This window comes from Zingiber officinale, chromosome 5A, assembly GCF_018446385.1.
Source record: "Zingiber officinale cultivar Zhangliang chromosome 5A, Zo_v1.1, whole genome shotgun sequence".
In the NCBI taxonomy this organism is placed as follows: Eukaryota; Viridiplantae; Streptophyta; class Magnoliopsida; order Zingiberales; family Zingiberaceae; genus Zingiber; species Zingiber officinale.
The window spans coordinates 106334475-106353399 of NC_055994.1; the positions used below are offsets into that span (position 1 = coordinate 106334475).

Here is an 18925-nt window from a genome sequence, read left to right on the forward strand (position 1 = left end):
GCCCTGTGGCCAAGTGATGGGCAAATGGAGAAGCAGCAACAACTGGCCTTTCCTGTAGAAATCTGGCTAACAATCTCTTGAACACTGGTGTTGACCACATGTCCCAGCTGGTTGTTTTTAGTTAGCATCTCCCTGAGTTGTAGGAAGGTCGCCAAGAGATACAAGCACATGTGGAGGAATTGGAGGCTCAACGTGCCACCTCCAAAATAGAAGCTTCTTTGTCTCAAGGGAGGCTCATCCATTTGAAGGAACTAGAGGAGAACCCCCGCCTCAGCATTATCTAAATTCCGTCAACTCAAAGCAGTCGTAGCTAGTGAGAATGCAGATAACATTCAAGCCAAGCATGAGGTGAGCCGGCTGTGAGTGCCAATTGACTCCCTTGAAGCTCAAGCTAAGGAGTTGGAGTCGAGGAAGAAGAGACAATGGAAGGAGATAAAAAGATGAAAGCCACGGTGGCAGAAGAACAAGCCAAACTTAGGGCGTTCGCAATGGAGGTTAAAGACACCAAGAATGAACTAGAGGTCTGCCAAAAGAGGCTTAACCTTCAAGAGGTGGAATTGGCGGCCACTCAGGAGGAGGCTAGATCCAGCAAAGTTCTAGCTGAGGATCGACCATGTTAGTTGGAATCTGCTCACAATGAGACAGAGGCTATTTTCGCAGGAGTTGAGAATGAACTTCGAGCGACCTTGGAATCTGCACACTGAGAAGCTAGTGAGAATGCGGACAACATTCAAGCCAAGCACGAGCTAAGCCGGCTGTGAGTACAAATTGACTCCCTTAAAGCTCAAGCTAAGGAGTTAGAGTCGAGGAAGAAGAGACAATGGAAGGAGTTAAAAAAGTTGAAAGCCACGGTGGTAGAAGAACAGACCAAACTTGGGGCGTTGGCAATGGAGGTTAAAGCCACCAAGAATGAACTAGAGGCCTGCCAAAAGAGGCTTAACCTTCAAGAGGTGGAATTGGTGGCCACTCAGTAGGAGGCTAGATCCAGCAAAGTTCTAGCTAAGGATCGCCCATGTTAGTTGAAATTTGCTCACAATGAGACAAAGGCTACTTTCGTAGGAGTCGAGAACGAACTTCGAGCGGCCTTGGAGTCTGCACACTTAGAAGCAAAATCTACCCAAGTGTTAATTGAGGCCCGACTTCGTGAGCTAAAGATTACCCGTTCCAAAGTCGAGACCAACCAAGCAGAGATCGAAACCCTAAGTCTCCAAGGTTGAACTACAAGCCATCTTTGAGGCCCAAAGGGATCAGCAAGCTTGACGAATGACCTCCAAGAGTACAGTGCTGGAGAAAACGAGCGTTGATCCATTAAGAAGAAGGAATTCCTCAAATTCGAGGAATTTTATGCAATGGTTGGCAATTGTTTGACATGAATGGTGAGGTATGACGTGGATAATGCCTTGAAGTAACTACAAGAGTCTGACCCCCTGCCCTCCGACAAGCCTTTGCCAATTGTCAAGTTATCAAAGATTTTAGACAACATCCCCAAAGAAGACGTGGTGATTTCACTTGAATTTTTCCTTTTGGTATTTAACTTTTCTGTACTTGGCCTCCATGTGTATAATGAAACTTTTGGTGTCTCGATTCCCTCTCTAGATTTGCATTCTTGCTAAGATTTTAATGTTTTTTGTTGTGACTTTGACCTCGACTCCAACTATGCTCGAACTAGGGGGAACTAGGCCCTAAAAAAACCTAGGCGATATGATATGCGCTCAACCCCTTCGTTGGAAGGAGGTTGATATTGCAAATGGAAGGATCTCGACCCTGACTATGTCCTAGTTGGGGGAGTTTGAGCCATGAAAAGGATATGGACGATACTATATGCGCTCAACCCCTTTGCTAGGAGGAGGTTGATATCGCAGCCTGAAAGATCTTGACCCCAACTATGTCCAAGTTGAGGAAGTTTGGGCCATAAAGAGGGCATGGACTATATGATATATGCTCGACACCTTTTGTAGGGGTGAGGTTGATATCGCAGCCAGAAGGATATCAACCCCGACTATATCCGAGTCAGGAAAGTTTAAGCCCTAAAAAGGACACAAACAATATGATATATACTCGACTCCTTTTACAAGGGTGAGGTTGATATCACAACCAAAGGGATCTTGACCCTGACTATGTTCGAGTCGGGGAAGTTTGGGTCTTGAAAAGGATACGGACAATAAGATATATGTTCGACCCCTTTGCAGGGGAGAGGTTGATATCACAGTCGGAAGGATCTTGACTCCGACTATATCTCAGTCGAGGGAGTTTGGGCCTTAAAAAAGACATAAACGATATGATATATGCTAAACCCCCTTTGTAGGGATGAAGTTATTATGCAGCCGAAAGGATCTCGACCTCGACTATGTCTGAGTTGAGGGAGTTTGGGTCTTGAAAAAGACAAGGACGATACAATATATACTCAACTCCTTTTGCAAGGGTGAGGTTGATATCGCAACCAGAAGAATCTTCACCCCGACTATGTCCGAGTCGGATGAGTTTGGGTGTTGAAAAGGACATGAGCAATACGATATATGTTTGACCCCTTTTGCAAGGGTAGTTTGATATTGCAATCGAAAGGATCTTAACTTCGATTATGTCCGAGTCGAGGGAGTTTATGTTGGTGCAATATCCCTCAGGTCAAGGTTGACCTGGGTAACCAAGCTGAGTCTTGGTTTGGGTTTAGATGTTTGACAATAAGATATTGATTGAAGAAGAGTCAAGTAGGTCAAGGTTGACCGGATACTTGACTGGGAAGTCCTAACTGGGATGTTAGGCAAAATGAAAGACCTAGTGAGTGAAGCTAGGCAGTATGAAAGTCCTGGTGAGTGAAGCCAGGCAGAAGGAGAAAAGTCCTGGTGAGTGAAGCCAGGCAGAAGGAAGTCCTAGTGAGTGAAGCTAGGCAGATGGAAAATCCTGGTGAGTGAAGCCAGGTAGAAGGAAGTCCTAGTGAGTGAAGCTAGGCAGATGGAAATCCTAGTGAGTGAAGCCAGGTGAAAGTCCTAGTGAGTGAAGCTTGGCAGAAGGAAAACCCTAGTGAGTGAAGCTAGGTGAAAGTCCTGGTGAGTGAAGCCAGGCAAGGGAAAATCCAGATGGATCAAGGATGATTGGACATCTGGTGTTGGGAAGTCCAAGTAGGTCAAAGGATTGACTGGATACTTGGCATGAAAGAAAAGTCCAAGTAGGTCAAAGGGATTGACCGGATACTTGGCACAGAGAAAAGTCCAAGTGGGTCAAAGGGATTGACCGGACACTTGGTAAGGGAGTCCTAGCAGGTCAAGGGAGTGACTAGATACTAGGCATGACATACCAACAGGTCAAGGTTGACCGGATGTTGGTTTGGGAGGTTTGGGACTTGGTTTTGGACAAAAATCAAGTGCTGGATCGATCAGTGGATCGATCCAGGCTCTGGATCGATCAGTGGATCGATCCAGACCTGTCCCAGCGAACAGAGAGCCTCTGGATCGATCCGTGGATCGATCCAGAGGTCCCAATCGATCAGTGGATCGATTGGGACGCGGCTGCTTCGCGCGATAAGCGCTGGATCGATCCGTGGATCGATCCAGGCGCTTTTCCAGAGCACAGAGGTGCTCTGGATCGATCCGTGGATCGATCCAAAGCCTCCCCGATCGATTGGGAATATTCGAATCGATCGGGATCCGACCGTTGGCGTCGTTTATAGCTGCAGGCGTGTGATGGCTGCGGCATTATCTTCTCCGATTCACTCCAGATCTTCGCCAGCTCCTCCACAGCACTCTCAAAGCTCGTGATCGCCAGTTCTTGAAGGTTCTTGGAAGCTCTCCGAGTCAAGAGGCGGATCAAAGGCAAGAAGAGAAGCTAGGGTTAGGGTTTTCTGCATTCATTGTAAGCTTTGTGCTTGTATTTTGTTTCCCTTTCCTTCTTCTTATACCGAGAGTCTTGTAGGGCTTCTCCGCCCTCGGTAGTTACCGAAAAGGAGTGTTTCATAGTGGAGGGTGCGTGCGTGGTGTGGATCCTTGGATTAGTCACCTCCTTTGGAGATGGATACCAAGTAAAATCCTAGTGTTAGCGTGGGTGTATTTGTTTCTGTATTTTCCGCTGCATATTCTTGAAGAAACAAACAACGCCGAGCAACGCCAAGCACCGAGCGAACGCGACGAGCTATTCACCCCCCCCCCCTCTAGCTACTTTTGGTCCTAACAAGTGGTATCAGAGCGAGGCCGCTCTTCACCGGAATCATCGCCGGAAGGGTCAAGCATAACAAGAAAAGCTAGAGGGTGAAGAAGTTGGAGCAAATTCTTCAAGTTCAAGATTTTATCAAGCTCAATTTCAAGATGCAATTTCAAGATGGACTTGGATTTGATACAAGGGTGGCTCCACCATATTCATCTACAAGCTTCGATTCTTGGAAATCAAGAATTGAAAATTTTCTTATGATGGAGATAGAGCAATGGTTTGCTCTCATGGAAGGTTTTGAAGCTCCCACAAACTCAAAGGGCAAAGTTCTCAAGAGGAGCAAGTGGAGCCAAGAGCAAGTCCAAAGGTGCGAGGCCAATGACAAAGTGACCAAGCTTTTCGTCAATTTATTACCAAGCACCATCCTTTGCAAAATTGGAGAATTTGAAGATGCAAAGGAACTATGGAGCAAATTGGCCAAGCTTCATGAAGAGATCCCCTCCACTGTACAAGATCATGAAGAATCCGGAGAGGGTGACTCTTTGGAGCAAGATCAAGAGGAGGACTCCAAGGTTGAGAGATGCTCAACCTCCGAAGAAGAGGAAATCCAAGAAGCTTCATCCTCAAGGGAATGCACCGAAGGGAACAAGGAGGGAGCATACTCCTTGTTTCATGTTCAAGATGATGAAGCCTCCACCTCTAGGATTGAGGGGGAGCAATCCTTGGTGACACCGGATCAAGAAGAAGGAGAAGCTTCTACATCCGGGTCAAGAGATGAAGAGATTGAAGAAGCTTCTACCTCCACGAGTCAAGAAAAATCAAATGGAGGAGAATCAAGATCGGATCAAGAGGAAGCTTCTACCTCCGGATCCAAAGGGAAAGATGTCACCCCTACGAGCAAAGGTATAAATATTTCAATTAAAAATAAAAATCATATTATATGCTTTGAGTGTAGGGAACATGGGCACTACAAGAGCAAGTGCCCTAAATTGGCCAAGAAGAAGGGCCAAGTGGCACAAAAGGGCAAGGCGAAGCCCAAGGAGACCATCCCCGGAACAAAGAAGAGCAAGGAGCATATTGTGTGCTTCTCTTGCAATCAAAAAGGGCATTACCGAAGTCAATGCTCCAAGGGGAAGAAGATGGTCAAGGCTCAAGGAGGCATTCGTCAAGGGGGAGCCTCCAAGGTAAAGAAGAAGGTAACATTTATTGAGCCTACCCCTTTACATTATGGTAAAAAGCATGATAGTTCTAACTTTTATCATTTTAATGCAATTTACCATAAGAATAGAAAGCATGAGGGCTTTAAGGAAAAACATGTGGCCCTACATGCCAAAACTACCCAACCTAAGGTTAGGAAGGTAGATAGACACTTGGGCAATAACTCTAAAGATTTTAGATACAAGCCCAAAAATAAATATGCTCATGAATCAAATGAAAAATCTAAAACTAAGGACTTAGTGATAGAAAATCAAGTCTTGAGGTCAAGACTTGATAAAATGGAAAAGACCCTAAAAAGGATGGAAAATATCCTATTAGGGCAAAATGAGCATAACCTAGGTTTAGGGGTACAAAAGCCATCCAATGGCCATAGAGGTTTGGGATACAAACCAAAGGCTAAGAAGGATGTGCCCTCTTACCATAGAGTTCCATATAGTTATGGAACATACCCTAGGTCTAGTGGTCAAGCCAAAAATACTAGGGAAGTCATCCCTAAGAGTATTTTTGCAATAAATGTGACTAAGACTTCTAAGAAGTCTAAGAAAGTCACAAAGAAGGTTACAAGGGAAGCTATCCCTAGAGTTGACCTAGAAAATGTGATCAAGGCTTCTAAGAAGCCCAACAAGGTCACTAGGAAGGTATCTAGGGAAGTTATCCCTAGTGAATACCTAGAGCATCCAAGGAGCACCAATAGGCTTTGGGTTCCTAGGAGCATCTTCTCTACCCCATAGATAGGTTAGAGAGTGTCAACTCCGATTAGAAGGGTAGTTAACCCAACTTTGAGGAAATTGACACTCAAGGAGCATTTTCAAGGTTTTAGTTAACCTTTGAAAATAAAATGGAATTATTGTTTACTCCTTGAAAGAGTAAAATGTGCCTGATGGTGGAAGAATTGATTTTAATCTTAAATGGCACATATTGGGAAATTCATAAGAACTATCAAGTTGGGATTTTGGTATGTTCTTAGGTAATTTAAGGCAATCCGGGCCTTAATTTAAAAGTGCTACTCTTGAGGAAAAATGGAATATGCCAACATTTGAGGACATGTTTATTTTCAATTGGCATACATTAAATCAAGGAAATTGGAAATGCCAAATTTAGGCTTTGGCATTCTCTTGTAGCACTTTAGGGCAATCTAGGTTTAAGGTGTAAGTTTAGCTAAGACTTTAAGGATACTTAGATAGTTAATCTAGGTATATTTTATTTATGCTAAATCTTGCCATGATTGTTTGCCCATCATATGTCATGACATCATGTCTAGTTTTACATTCATGTTTTATTATGAAAAATCCAAAAATATCATGTCATGACATTCATACATCATGTAGTAATAGGATATTTTCTTTTGAAAATTATTTTCTTTTGATGTATGTCATAACATAATCATGCATTAAGTTTAATTCCTTGTAATTAAGGACGAATGACATTTAACGACACTTATTGACAAGTGACATCCTAGGTGGATGTCTAATATCTCTAGAATGCCTAGATAGATATGCATGATCCCTAGATTAGGGCAAAAATCAAAATCTACATCTCACAAAGACTATAAGGTGACTTGTATGTGATTAGTGCACATTAGATACAAGTGAGATATTAGGAAGATGAACAAAACTCAAGATGTTGATTTAGTGCATTCTTTTGAGTTTTAGGTTCATCAAAACACATAGTTATGTGTTTTCCCATCATTGGGAAAGCTAATGTACAAGTAATGTGCATTATGCCCAAGGAACATGATGGGATATTGGTTTTGAAAATGTTTTTAAAATGTTTTTGGAAAACCTTGGTGAAGGCTATCTTTTGATAGTAATCACCATTGAATAGTTAGACACAACCTTGAAGAAAAACACTAAAGTTTTTGCAAGTTTTCAAGTTTGTGTCAATCTTTGAAAATATGATGTATTTTCATAGAAAGCTATTTTTTCATGATTAAGTATGCCCTAAATAATGTCTACACGAAATTTCATGATTTTTGGATTTTTGTAGAATTTTCTAGGGGTTTCTGAAGTTGACTGAAATGGAATTTCAGCAACTATCAGAGCTCCGATCGATCCATGGATCGATTGGAGTGCTCGAATCGATCCGTGGATTGATTCAGAAGGCAAGTCTCCCGCGAGCAGAAGCTCGCTGGATCGATCAGTCGATCGATCCAGGTAGTCTGAATCAATCAGTGGATCGATTCAGAAAGGTTCAATCGATTGGAACCCAACTCCAATCGATCCAAGTTGCTGATTTTGGCTGGGAAGGCTTGATTTCAGCATCTTTGAACCTCTTTGAGTCTAGGTAACCATTCCAAACCCCTAAAATACATTTGTATACATACAAAGGGTATTTTTCATGTTGAAAACAAGGATGGATTGGTTAACGAAGACTAAGTAGAAGTTTAGGTTGAGGTTGTTTCAAATATTGAACATTTAAACCTCAAAACTTCTAAAATTTGAGTTTCCTAAAAGTTTAGGAATTCCAAGTCATTGTTGGTGCAATGACAGAAGTTACCACCATGTCTTTAGGGGGAGGGACTCTTTAAAGACATGAAAAAATATTTTTCATGAACCTTGGAAGGTGGTTAACCTTCTGTTGTGAACTTGCTCAAGGTTGAGCATTTAAACTTGAAATGGGGAGAAATGGGGAGTGGATATCCTCATTATTTCAAGTGGACACTCAAGTGGTTGAAAATGCTCAAGGTTGGGTATTTGTCAACATTGAGGGAGAAGTTAAGGTGATAATGACGGGTATGGGATCTCATTATCGGGTGATCACAATGAGTGAAGTTGTGATCACGATGAGCAACTCTTCAGGGGGAGAGTCTTCAACAAATGGATTTGTTGAAGTGTGCCCAGAATTGGAGCATAGGTTGATGTGTGTCCAACGATGGGTTGATGTGTGCCAATAGGGGGAGAATGTATGGTTAAGCTTAGGCCTTCATTACCTATGGGAAGGTCATAGGGGGAGAATGAAAGGACTCATGAAAGGGAGTAAGTTAGGCTTTCATTACCTAGAGGGAGTTTGCCCTCTTAGGGGGAGAATGAAGAGCTTAATTTATGCTTTCATTACCTAGTGGCATGAAGAAGGAGGCTATGGGATTAGCCTAACTTACATATGAGATTGTAAGTGTTATTGTGGTATTGTCAAACATCAAAAAGGGGGAGATTGTTGGTGCAATATCCCTCAGGTCAAGGTTGACCTGGGTAACCAAGCTGAGTCTTGGTTTGGGTTTAGATGTTTGACAATAAGATATTGATTGAAGAAGAGTCAAGTAGGTCAAGGTTGACCGGATACTTGACTGGGAAGTCCTAACTGGGATGTTAGGCAAAATGAAAGACCTAGTGAGTGAAGCTAGGCAGTATGAAAGTCCTGGTGAGTGAAGCCAGGCAGAAGAAAAGTCCTGGTGAGTGAAGCCAGGCAGAAGGAAGTCCTAGTGAGTGAAGCTAGGCAGATGGAAAATCCTGGTGAGTGAAGCCAGGCAGAAGGAAGTCCTAGTGAGTGAAGCTAGGCAGATGGAAATCCTGGTGAGTGAAGCCAGGTGAAAGTCCTAGTGAGTGAAGCTAGGCAGATGGAAAACCCTAGTGAGTGAAGCTAGGTGAAAGTCCTGGTGAGTGAAGCCAGGCAAGGAAAAATCCAGATGGATCAAGGATGATTGGACATCTGGTGTTGGGAAGTCCAAGTAGGTCAAAGGATTGACTGGATACTTGGCATGAAAGAAAAGTCCAAGTAGGTCAAAGGGATTGACCGGATACTTGGCACAGAGAAAAGTCCAAGTGGGTCAAAGGGATTGACCGGACACTTGGTAAGGGAGTCCTAGCAGGTCAAGGGAGTGACTAGATGCTAGGCATGACATACCAACAGGTCAAGGTTGACCGGATGTTGGTTTGGGAGGTTTGGGACTTGGTTTTGGACAAAAATCAAGTGCTGGATCGATCAATGGATCGATCCAGACCTGTCCCAGCGAACAGAGAGCCTCTGGATCGATCCGTGGATCGATCCAGAGGTCCCAATCGATCAGTGGATCGATTGGGACGCGGCTGCTTCGCGCGATAAGCGCTGGATCGATCCGTGGATCGATCCAGCGAGCACAGAGGCGCTCTGGATCGATCCGTGGATCGATCCAAAGCCTCCCCGATCGATTGGGAATATTCGAATCGATCGGGATCCGACCGTTGGCGTCGTTTATAGCTGCAGGCGTGTGATGGCTGCGGCATTATCTTCTCCGATTCACTCCAGATCTTCGCCAGCTCCTCCACAGTACTCTCAAAGCTCGTGATCGCCAGTTCTTGAAGGTTCTTGGAAGCTCTCCGAGTCAAGAGGCGGATCAAATGCAAGAAGAGAAGCTAGGGTTAGGGTTTTCTGCATTCATTATAAGCTTTGTGCTTGTATTTTGTTTCCCTTTCCTTCTTCTTGTACCGAGAGTCTTGTAGGGCTTCTCCGCCCTCGGTAGTTACCGAAAAGGAGTGTTTCATAGTGGAGGGTGCATGCGTGGTGTGGATCCTTGGATTAGTCACCTCCTTTGGAGGTGGATACCAAGTAAAATCCTAGTGTTAGCGTGGGTGTATTTGTTTCTGTATTTTCCGCTGCATATTCTTGAAGAAACAAGCAACGCCGAGCAACGCCAAGCACCGAGCGAACGCGACGAGCTATTCCCCCCCCCCCCCCCCCCCTCTAGCTACTTTTGGTCCTAACAGTTTAAGCCTTGAAAAGAACACAGACGATATGATATACACTCGACTCCTTTGCAGGAACGAGGTTGATATCGCAGTAGGAAGGATCTCGATCCCAACTATGTCCGAGTCATGAGAATTTAGGTCATTAAAGGGCACGGACGATACAATATATTATCGACCCCCCTTTGCTGGGATGAGGTTGATATCGCTGCCAGAAAGATCTTGACCCCAACTATGTTCGAGTAGGGAAAGTCTAGGAGAAATCAATCTGAGAAAGATGCTTTCATTTATGTTAAAAAAGTAGGTACAATAAAAAATTTTATAGAAAAATGCATAAAAGATTACTGTAGGATATATGGACAGCTTATGAGTGATAATACTTTAAATGATTGATACTCAAAGGTTGATCTAGCCTCTTGCCACTTGAATTTGCAAGGAAGTACTCTCCGACTTGGATTGAGCGGGGGATTACCCATTTATTATAGTTGAGGCGCATTCACTGGCGATATGCTACAAGTCGGGTGACAGCTTTCTCCCTGGTCTCCGCTGGCATTTATTGTAGTTCATCGTTGTCTTGCCCGTAAATATTCTTTCTGACAGATTTGTCACTAACTTCGACTAGAACAACTGTCTCTCCACTATAAATTGTGGCAAAAGACGAATATGTTCGCCCCCAGCGCCCCCGTCAATCCGTCCCAGGACATCTCTCCGCAATAAATGAGATGTAATAGAGTTATTCTGGGATAATAATGAAAAGTAATCATCAAAGAAAATTATTTAAAGCTAATTATAATATTTTGAATAGGATATATTTGATTAGCCAACAATGATAAAGAGTTAAATCAGTCTTAAAAGAACACCAAAAAAAGGTTTGGGGCATTGATTCAAGTTGAAAAAAAAAACTACAACGATGATCTCAATTTCTTTATATATTTCATTATTCAATTTATGCCAATGCATGAATAATTAAAAACCTATAATAATACATAAAAAATAACTTTTATAAATTAATTTTCTCATCTTGCCTCAACACAGAAGTCTTTCAATTTTTTTATCTCACATAATGAAATCTTTCAATTTATCTCACTTACCATTATGTGAGATAAAAAATTGATAACACTCAGTCACTCAGATGCCCCTTCACGATCCATTTCAAGATGTAAGGGAGATAAATCATAATACCGAGCCACTTTTTAGATGGAAAAAACTTATTCTTTAAGAGAATGAACCCATTAAAACTTCTATATAACAATTCTATACCACTCGGATATCAACTCAATTTAGGGGCTATCTCTTACCACTGGCTCAATACATTCTTGGTGACATCATTCACATATTTAACACACTATAGTTATACCTATCAAATTTCTATTGGTCCAAAAATTCTTTTTATTTCTCAGAATTGACTACAATTAGTTTGAGTTATTGTGCGACAGCTTTTAATGTAAAAGATGATTTAGAAAATGCCATATTAACAATAAAATTAGAAGTACCTTTCGAGAGAGGAATTTGGTTAAAAAAAAAACAATTTAAGATGCCCAAAATACATAATATAATGGAACTTAGTCACAAGCGCACCACAAACCATGCAAAGTGCATCATTAATCTTCGGGCCATTCATGAACACATGAATCTCTACTCTTTTCTATATAAACTATTTTCCTGCCTTGACACCAAAAAAATATAAAAACTATCTTATTACCTTTGATTCGTGATTTTAATATCATCAGATGGAATATCATGAGATTAATAATTCCAATCTAACCTAAAAACTACATCAGAAGTAGTAGCCAGCCATAATAAGCTAAATATATATACATGTATCAGAGCATTAGTGGACGGCACATCTCTGAGTCTTGGTAGAGCCTGACAAGATGAACTGTTTTACCAGTTTTAAAGTTTTGTTTTTTGGTTGAATAGAATTAGAAAATGTGCAGCAATTCCCTATAAATATTGTTCCATTCATGGCTCTTTGTCATTCCAAGGTTCACAGGCACAGGACTTGCAATGGCGACCTTGCACAATTTGATCTTCGGATTTGTTCTCCTGGTGGCCATGGAGCATGCTTTTGCAGATTTCAACTTCTACAAGGACATGGCCTGCTATTGGGGATATAGAAACTTGGCCGTGTGGAACAATGGCCAAAACTTTGCGCTTGGCCTCAACAACGTCTCAGGTATCCAATACTTCATAGCTACTCGTTTGCGAGTTTCCGGCGACTAAACATTTGCTTCACAATGTTCTCCAGGTTGTGGGATTCAAACAAGGAATCGGTTCCTCTTTGGAAGCGTAGAAATGCAGATTAAGCTGGTCCATGGAAACTCTGCTGGCACTGTGACTACATATTATGTAGGTCCTAGAGTTAATTGCTGCATGGATTGAACTTAAGCTGATTTCAGAATCTTTCTGTTCTTCCACGCAGATATCTTCTACTGGAAGCAAGCACGATGAGATCGATTTCGAGTTCCTCGGCAATGTATCAGGGCAGCCTTACATCATCCACACCAACATCTGGGCTCAAGGGTTGGGGAGAAAAGAGGTGCAGTTCTATCCTTGGTTTGATCCGACTGCTGCTTTCCACAACTACACCATTCACTGGAACCCCAGCCAAATTGTGTAAGCTCTCGTGTCCTTTTTGTTAGAATACATATATCTTCATGAATATGCAAATTGAATTTCTCATTACATAATTTTTAATGCCCAAGATCTTGGACTAAATATTTTTCGCAATTTGCATAAATTAGCTCATGACCTTTGAGTATGAAGAAACTAGAGCCCTGACAATTGTGCTTCTCTCTCTTGGCCTGTCTTCTTGCCTAGTCCTTTTGACGGAGAAAAGGCCTATATAATGGATAGAGGGAGGACCATTCTGTAGCCATTCATTTACCCATTCTATCAATGTGCACATTCAAATTCAATCCGGTTCATTCTCATATTGCATGAATATGAGTCATCTTCCCTTAAATTCATTCAATATAAATATAGCCATTAGCTTGCGAGTTGTGAAAGAAAATGGTTGACAATGCCATTACTATCGCATGCAGATGGTTCATCGATGGGATCCCCATCAGGGTTTTCAGAAACTACCAAAGCTATGGAATTGCATTCCCAAATCAGCAAGCGATGAGAGCCTACTCCAGCATTTGGAACGGCGACTCATGGGCGACCAGAGGTGGGCAGGTAAAGATCAACTGGAAGAGTGCACCGTTCAGGGCATTCTACCAGCAGGTGAAGCTGAGAACTTGTCCGTGGTACTCCCAGGCCAGCACTGCGCAGTGTTCGGCAAAAACCCCTGCCAACTGGTGGACTGCTCCGGTTTACAGCAGGCTGAGCTACGCGCAGCAGGGGCAGCTGATGTGGGTGAGGAAGAACTACATGATCTACAATTACTGCCAGGACTGGAAGAGATTCAAAGGGGTGTTGCCTCCTGAGTGCTCTCTGCCTCTCTACTAGTGCTGCTGTTCCGATTGCTGCTTTCACCTACATGCATGGCCTTTGTGAACTACTGTTATCTCTTTATTGCTTTCAGTTTTCATTTTTGAGTTGTTAATCAATGTTGTATCTTTAATGGTCTCGTTGGATATTGTTCGGTGTATTTCTATGTTGAAAATATGATTTTTTTTTTTTCTGGTTGGAAGATTTGACTTTGGATAATTCTGAAACACAGATCATTGTTTAGTCACTACCACAATTCATTGGTAGACAACCTTTCGCAAATCCACAGCATAACTTATGTACATTCAAAAATTAACCTTCAAGATATTCATCTCATTTAGGATTTGAACCTCGGTTCTCTTTTTACTATAGATCACACCCGTGGAGGTGTTGTAGGTTCCAATCTTACTAAGTTCTTCTATATACAATAAACATAGCAATGTATTGTTTCTCTCCCGTTTGTTATCTATTTTTGTCATTTTTTTTTCCATTCAACCATTTTTCTTTTTCAATTAGATTTTCATATTTATATATTAGTTTTTGAAACTTCCTTCAATATAAGAAACGTATCAAAATTTCCTTGAACGACGGTATAAAATAGTGGATAAGTGAAAGAATGTTTGACCACATAGCTTGTCACTACTCTTAAATCTTAAGCCAAATTCTAACAACAACCGTGGAGGATCAAATAGTCCGACTTACAATTCTTGAAACTGTACTCCGATATAAAATCCACTATTCAATCCATCGCCTAAACAATGCAACACCCCATATAAAATCCACTAAAAGCTTCTTCAAGAAGCAATAGAGTAAGCCTTTAAAACCTTAACTATCCTCTAAATATTCCTTAAAGTAGTCTATCAATGACAACCAGTATCTCTTGTCATAGTGTTAGCTTAAATGCAAAAGTTTCAATCTGATACTTAATAATTACATTGGAAAAAATAATCAATAATGAAAATAAAATAACACTAGTTAGGAACAACAATGATGACCAAAGTTAGGAACAACAACTATACCACTGCAAGTGAAAGACATAAAAAGAAGGATAACTGCCACTCTCAAACTACTAACAACTACTACTTACCTTTAAAGAAGCCAATGACTAACCTCAGTTGCAGTTTTTCTTTTGCGCTAGTAGAAATCCAATTTGAGACTCAAACAAAAGCAGTGAAAGCATACAAGTGAACCCCAAGGTTTTTTAACTTCTAAGTAGCCCCCCAGTACATACGAAAAAACAAAGGAAAGAAGCTACTGTTCCACAATGGGGCCATTTCTCATCATGATTCAGAACTAAACAAACTTGCTTGTTGAAGCTTTCTCAAGAGCACAGCTGTTATATATATATATATATATATATATATATATATATATATATATATATATATATATATATAATTTAAGTATCCGGGTTGTTTTTGTATGTAGATATTCTTTCCTTTAATTTATTTATGAGATAAATTTAAAGTATAACTTATGCACATTTAGAAGTCTACCTCTAGAATAGTCATTTTATTTGAGAGTCAAACTCTTATCCTCTTATTTATTTAGTTTAATACGTACCACTATACTATAAAATTATTTCTTCCTCCACAAGTGGGGGCAGTGGTAAAAACACTCAAAGAAATAAATAAAAAAGATGAGAGTTTGAATAGGAATGAATACTTTAGAGGTCCGTCTCTAATTATAGATAAACGTGCTTCGAATTTACCAAGATTAATAAAAATTAACTTTTTTTTCAATTATTTATATATATATTTGTAAAAATTAGTTGTTTAACTAGTATAATTTATAAAACAATTTCTCACTACTTAGTAAAAAATAAACAATCATATTTATAAAAAAAATTGTAATTTTACAAATATTTAACATAATAAAACATTAGATAGACAAAAATTCACATTTAAAATAACTTTTTAATAATATATATATATATATAAGGACATCCTTTAGTAATTTTAAAAAGTAGAAGTGTCCTTTTGATTTTCTCGTCTGTAATAATTAATAAACTCGGGAACTATTTCTGTCTACTCCTATACTTTTATTAAAATTGTAGAGACATTAAAGAAGATAGGTTAAAAGTAGGAGTGAATCGTAAATAATAAAAAAATAGAGAGGTATTAGAAAAAACAGTTAAAAAAGTAGAGAGTAAAATGAAAACAAATTCTAATAGAGAAGACAAAAAAACAAAAAAAGCAGCGCCCTCCCTCATTTGTCTCTGCGCTCGACCTGCTTCCCTCAGCAGCTCACAAGGAAGAACCGAAGTCTGCTGCTCGTGACGGGCATCCATCGTCTTCTCCTAGTGGAGCGTCATCAGACATGGTCCTCAGTTTTGGTTGATGACAGCACTACAAGGTATTGCCCCGGATTTCTTTGCTTCCTGAGTTTTTCTTCTTGCGTGTGCTTCTAGAGACTGGGAAACCAGATGGCGATGGGAATTTGCCCATGCGTTTTTCTTCCTCTGGTTTTCAGTAGCAGCGCGAGGGCAAATCGAGGTCTTTTGTCATGCATCCTTCGTCACCTTCTGGATCTTCTTTATCCGGCGATTATCAGGAGGCCTCGTGTGTGGATGACCTCCCCCACCAGCAAAGCCTGCTCTTTTCAGATGGCATCAAGGTGCTTGCTCGAATACCCTCGGCTCCGCATCCCCATTTTGTTGTTGTCTATCCCTTCTATTTCTTCTATGGGTATAGAGGCAGGGCAGCATAATGCATAGGTTTTCGCGCTTGCAGGAAGTTCCGTAGTTCTCACCTTCCGGATTTTGGTCTAATTCAAGTAGATCTTTAAAACGAGTGTTATTGTAGATAATTTGGTATTTGGGTTTCTGTTTCCTAATTGTCGCTTCAATTTATGTTATTGATGTTAGGAATATTTTGTTCTCCTTATGCACATGTAGATCGATTATGACATCTTTGTCACCTACAAAAAAATTTTTTGGAATTTTTATCATGTTTCTTTGTATATAGTTCCATTCTTCTAAGAGCACATTCACAGTATATCAATTTTGGAATTTTAATCATGTTTCTTTGTATATAGTTCCATTCTCCTAAGTGCACATTCACAGTATTTCACTATGCGAGCAATAAATCTAATTAAACTCCAGTGAATTTTTACACAAATCTCACTGGAATAGCAAGACAAGGAATGTTTTACAGTCTTGCTTAGATTATATCTTGCCTTTTGAGGTTAAATTATAGTTCATATAAATTTTAATATAATACAAGAAATTTGGTCATAGGCTCAAACGTTCTATCTGATATTTCTTCTGGTCATTCTCCACTCCTCTTTGATTCTTCTCTCTGATTGTCATATTGATTTTGAAGCTTGGCTTAGCTTGTTCGTTAGGGAGTTTGTTAGATTATACATATTATGAATTAGACCCTCTCCAAACAGATCAATTGTTTGTAGATTTTTAGTAGTCTAATGAAATATAAACACTCTCAATGGTTTTCATAATTTGATCATATATTAGGTAAAGGATTTTGTAGATAATTAGGGCAAGCTGATCAAACTAGGAGGTTAATCATACACTTCTGTTTTGGTAATTCTTTTCTTCCTCAATAGTTGGAGTAAGCTTTTCACGGTGTGAGACTTAATATGCTAGGCACCTCTGATATACTGTATAAATATAAATTACCTTTGTTTCTTCATCAGGGCTTGAGGACCATGAGCTTGCAGTTAAACTCAGCAGCTGAGTATTTTGAATTATCTTACATTAATGATGACCGGAAAGAAACGTATGTTTGAATCTACCTAATGCCATTCTTAGTTTAGGTGAATGAGATTCATATGTTAGACATTCTCATAACTTGGAGCTTTGTCTCGTGCAGAGTGATGAGAGCATTGAAAGAATATGCTATTGAGGCCATTGTTAATGCAGTAGATCATTTGGGTTCAGTGTCATACCAGGTCAATAATCTTCTCAATGAAGAGGCTGATGAGATCTTTCTAGCAGAGTCAGAATTATCTTGTATCGAGCAGGTATAGTTTATTCAACTATTTTTGTGCATTGTGCTCATTAGTTATGCAACATCTGACCAGTACCCTAATTTCAGAGACTTCGTACATGGCAAGCATGTATTGACCAAGAAGGACTTTCTCAACAGTCTCTTTTGATTAGACCCCCAAAGCATCACAAACACTACATTCTGCCAGGCAAATTACCAATCTTGATCCTATCTATATAACGCATCATTTTCTGCATCCCACATATCTCTCCTCCAGGTTTCTGGTTGTCGCTTCATTCAATATCTTAATATTACTCAATTTTGCCTTCTTGCGACGTTAGGTGAATCCATGGCTGATTCTGACACACAACCCATCCTGAAATTTGAAGGATTCTATTCAGCTAACGAGAGCAACACAGTACAATATCACCAGACTGGTAAAATCATCCTTACATCCTTATATTGTACTAGTAATATATGGACTAGAAGGTAAAAAATTCTATAATAACATAGTGTGTGGTGCTTGATCAGCAGCTAGGCGTAAGCCATCTCCAATGAGGTATGTCACTCTCCAAATAATAATGCTGAATTCTTGAATCAGAATCCAGATTGGTCATGATAAATATTTATCTTTGCAGGAATTCTCGTTCAACATCTCCTTCACCCCCTCCTCCCGTAAGAGAAAGCATGTTGGCCCCACCTAGAATATGTTCAACTCCACCTTTGCCACACGAAGAGAAGATCATTTCTAAAGGTATTCTCTATGGAGTTGGCAGCTAATTTAATGGCATAGTACAAACAGAAATCTATATGACGGACATTTTGTACTTTGAAATATAGAAAGAAGAGCAAGTTCACCACTTCGAGCTTCTAGTCCACTTATACGTGCAAAATCAGTCTCAAACAGACCAAATATTCCCAACTCATCCATGCAGGTAACACTAACACTTCTCTCCTTAGGATTGCCCATTCAATTCAAAGTGAACTAAATCGAACCAAACTTTATATTTATATTTTTACAGCTGTATGTTTTTTTTTCCCTTTTCCTTTGCAGTCGCAGTATACTCTGGAGTCTCAAAAGTCACTTCCAACAAGCATTTCTGCCGAACAGACCGATCATAAGCTCAGAAATTCAACAAAGAAGAGAGGATTCCTTAAGAGCTTGCTTTCGCGGAATAGATCATGTACTGATGAATCCTTGTACAGCTACTTGGATGAATATTGATCAAGTTCCCAAAAGTATAACTTAGCTACTGCTCTAATAGCCACAAACAGCCATTTTCTTCATCAATTTTTTCCATGTTAAAATGGTATGATTTTTTGTGTTCTCTGTTATAGGCAGATGAATCATTTTCCAAGGCAACAAATATAATGCCCAAAGTTTGAGCCATCTTGTACTTCCTGATCAACCATAAATCTTTATCATTAAATTCTCCATCGTCTACATTGTGCGCCTTAGATCATGCCTTTCAGTTTGTAAAGCTTCATTGTTTTCACAAGTAGAGGAGTAGATCCTTGACACGAGAATAT

General features: G+C 40.2%; 2 protein-coding genes across 3 annotated transcripts; both read left to right on the plus strand.

Annotated features, from left to right (window-relative positions):
- Positions 1-422: 422 nt before the first annotated feature.
- On the plus strand, positions 423-13495 carry LOC121979880 (probable xyloglucan endotransglucosylase/hydrolase protein 26). Its single transcript, XM_042531861.1, has 5 exons — positions 423-615; positions 12007-12189; positions 12262-12362; positions 12436-12629; positions 13058-13495. Exons 1-5 carry the CDS (start codon positions 423-425, stop codon positions 13464-13466), a joined length of 1080 nt encoding a protein of 359 aa, XP_042387795.1. The 3' UTR covers positions 13467-13495.
- Positions 13496-15644: 2149 nt separating this feature from the next.
- LOC121983105 (probable protein ABIL3) lies at positions 15645-18686 on the plus strand. 2 transcript variants are annotated; one of them, XM_042536078.1, is made up of 10 exons: positions 15645-15803; positions 15921-16064; positions 17103-17185; positions 17279-17429; positions 17504-17603; positions 17737-17832; positions 17927-17954; positions 18034-18149; positions 18236-18330; positions 18450-18686. In XM_042536078.1, exons 2-10 carry the CDS (start codon positions 15954-15956, stop codon positions 18618-18620), a joined length of 951 nt encoding a protein of 316 aa, XP_042392012.1. In that variant the 5' UTR covers positions 15645-15803; positions 15921-15953; the 3' UTR covers positions 18621-18686. The 2 variants fall into 2 exon arrangements, with proteins under 2 accessions (XP_042392012.1, XP_042392013.1); XM_042536079.1 differs by having other exon boundaries at positions 17930-17954.
- Positions 18687-18925: the final 239 nt, after the last annotated feature.

Excerpts from the sequence above, each read along its gene's own strand:
- LOC121979880 (XM_042531861.1), top strand. The coding sequence starts at position 423 with ATGGAAGGAGATAAAAAGATGAAAGCCACGGTGGCAGAAGAACAAGCC. Across the intron at positions 616-12,006 it reads TCTAGCTGAGGATCGACCAT|GCACAGGACTTGCAATGGCG; the intron begins GTTAGTTGGAAT and ends CAAGGTTCACAG. Across the intron at positions 12,363-12,435 it reads GCACTGTGACTACATATTAT|ATATCTTCTACTGGAAGCAA; the intron begins GTAGGTCCTAGA and ends TCTTCCACGCAG.
- LOC121983105 (XM_042536078.1), top strand. The coding sequence starts at position 15,954 with ATGCATCCTTCGTCACCTTCTGGATCTTCTTTATCCGGCGATTATCAG. Across the intron at positions 17,604-17,736 it reads CAAACACTACATTCTGCCAG|GTGAATCCATGGCTGATTCT; the intron begins GCAAATTACCAA and ends TTGCGACGTTAG. Across the intron at positions 18,150-18,235 it reads AGAGAAGATCATTTCTAAAG|AAAGAAGAGCAAGTTCACCA; the intron begins GTATTCTCTATG and ends TTTGAAATATAG.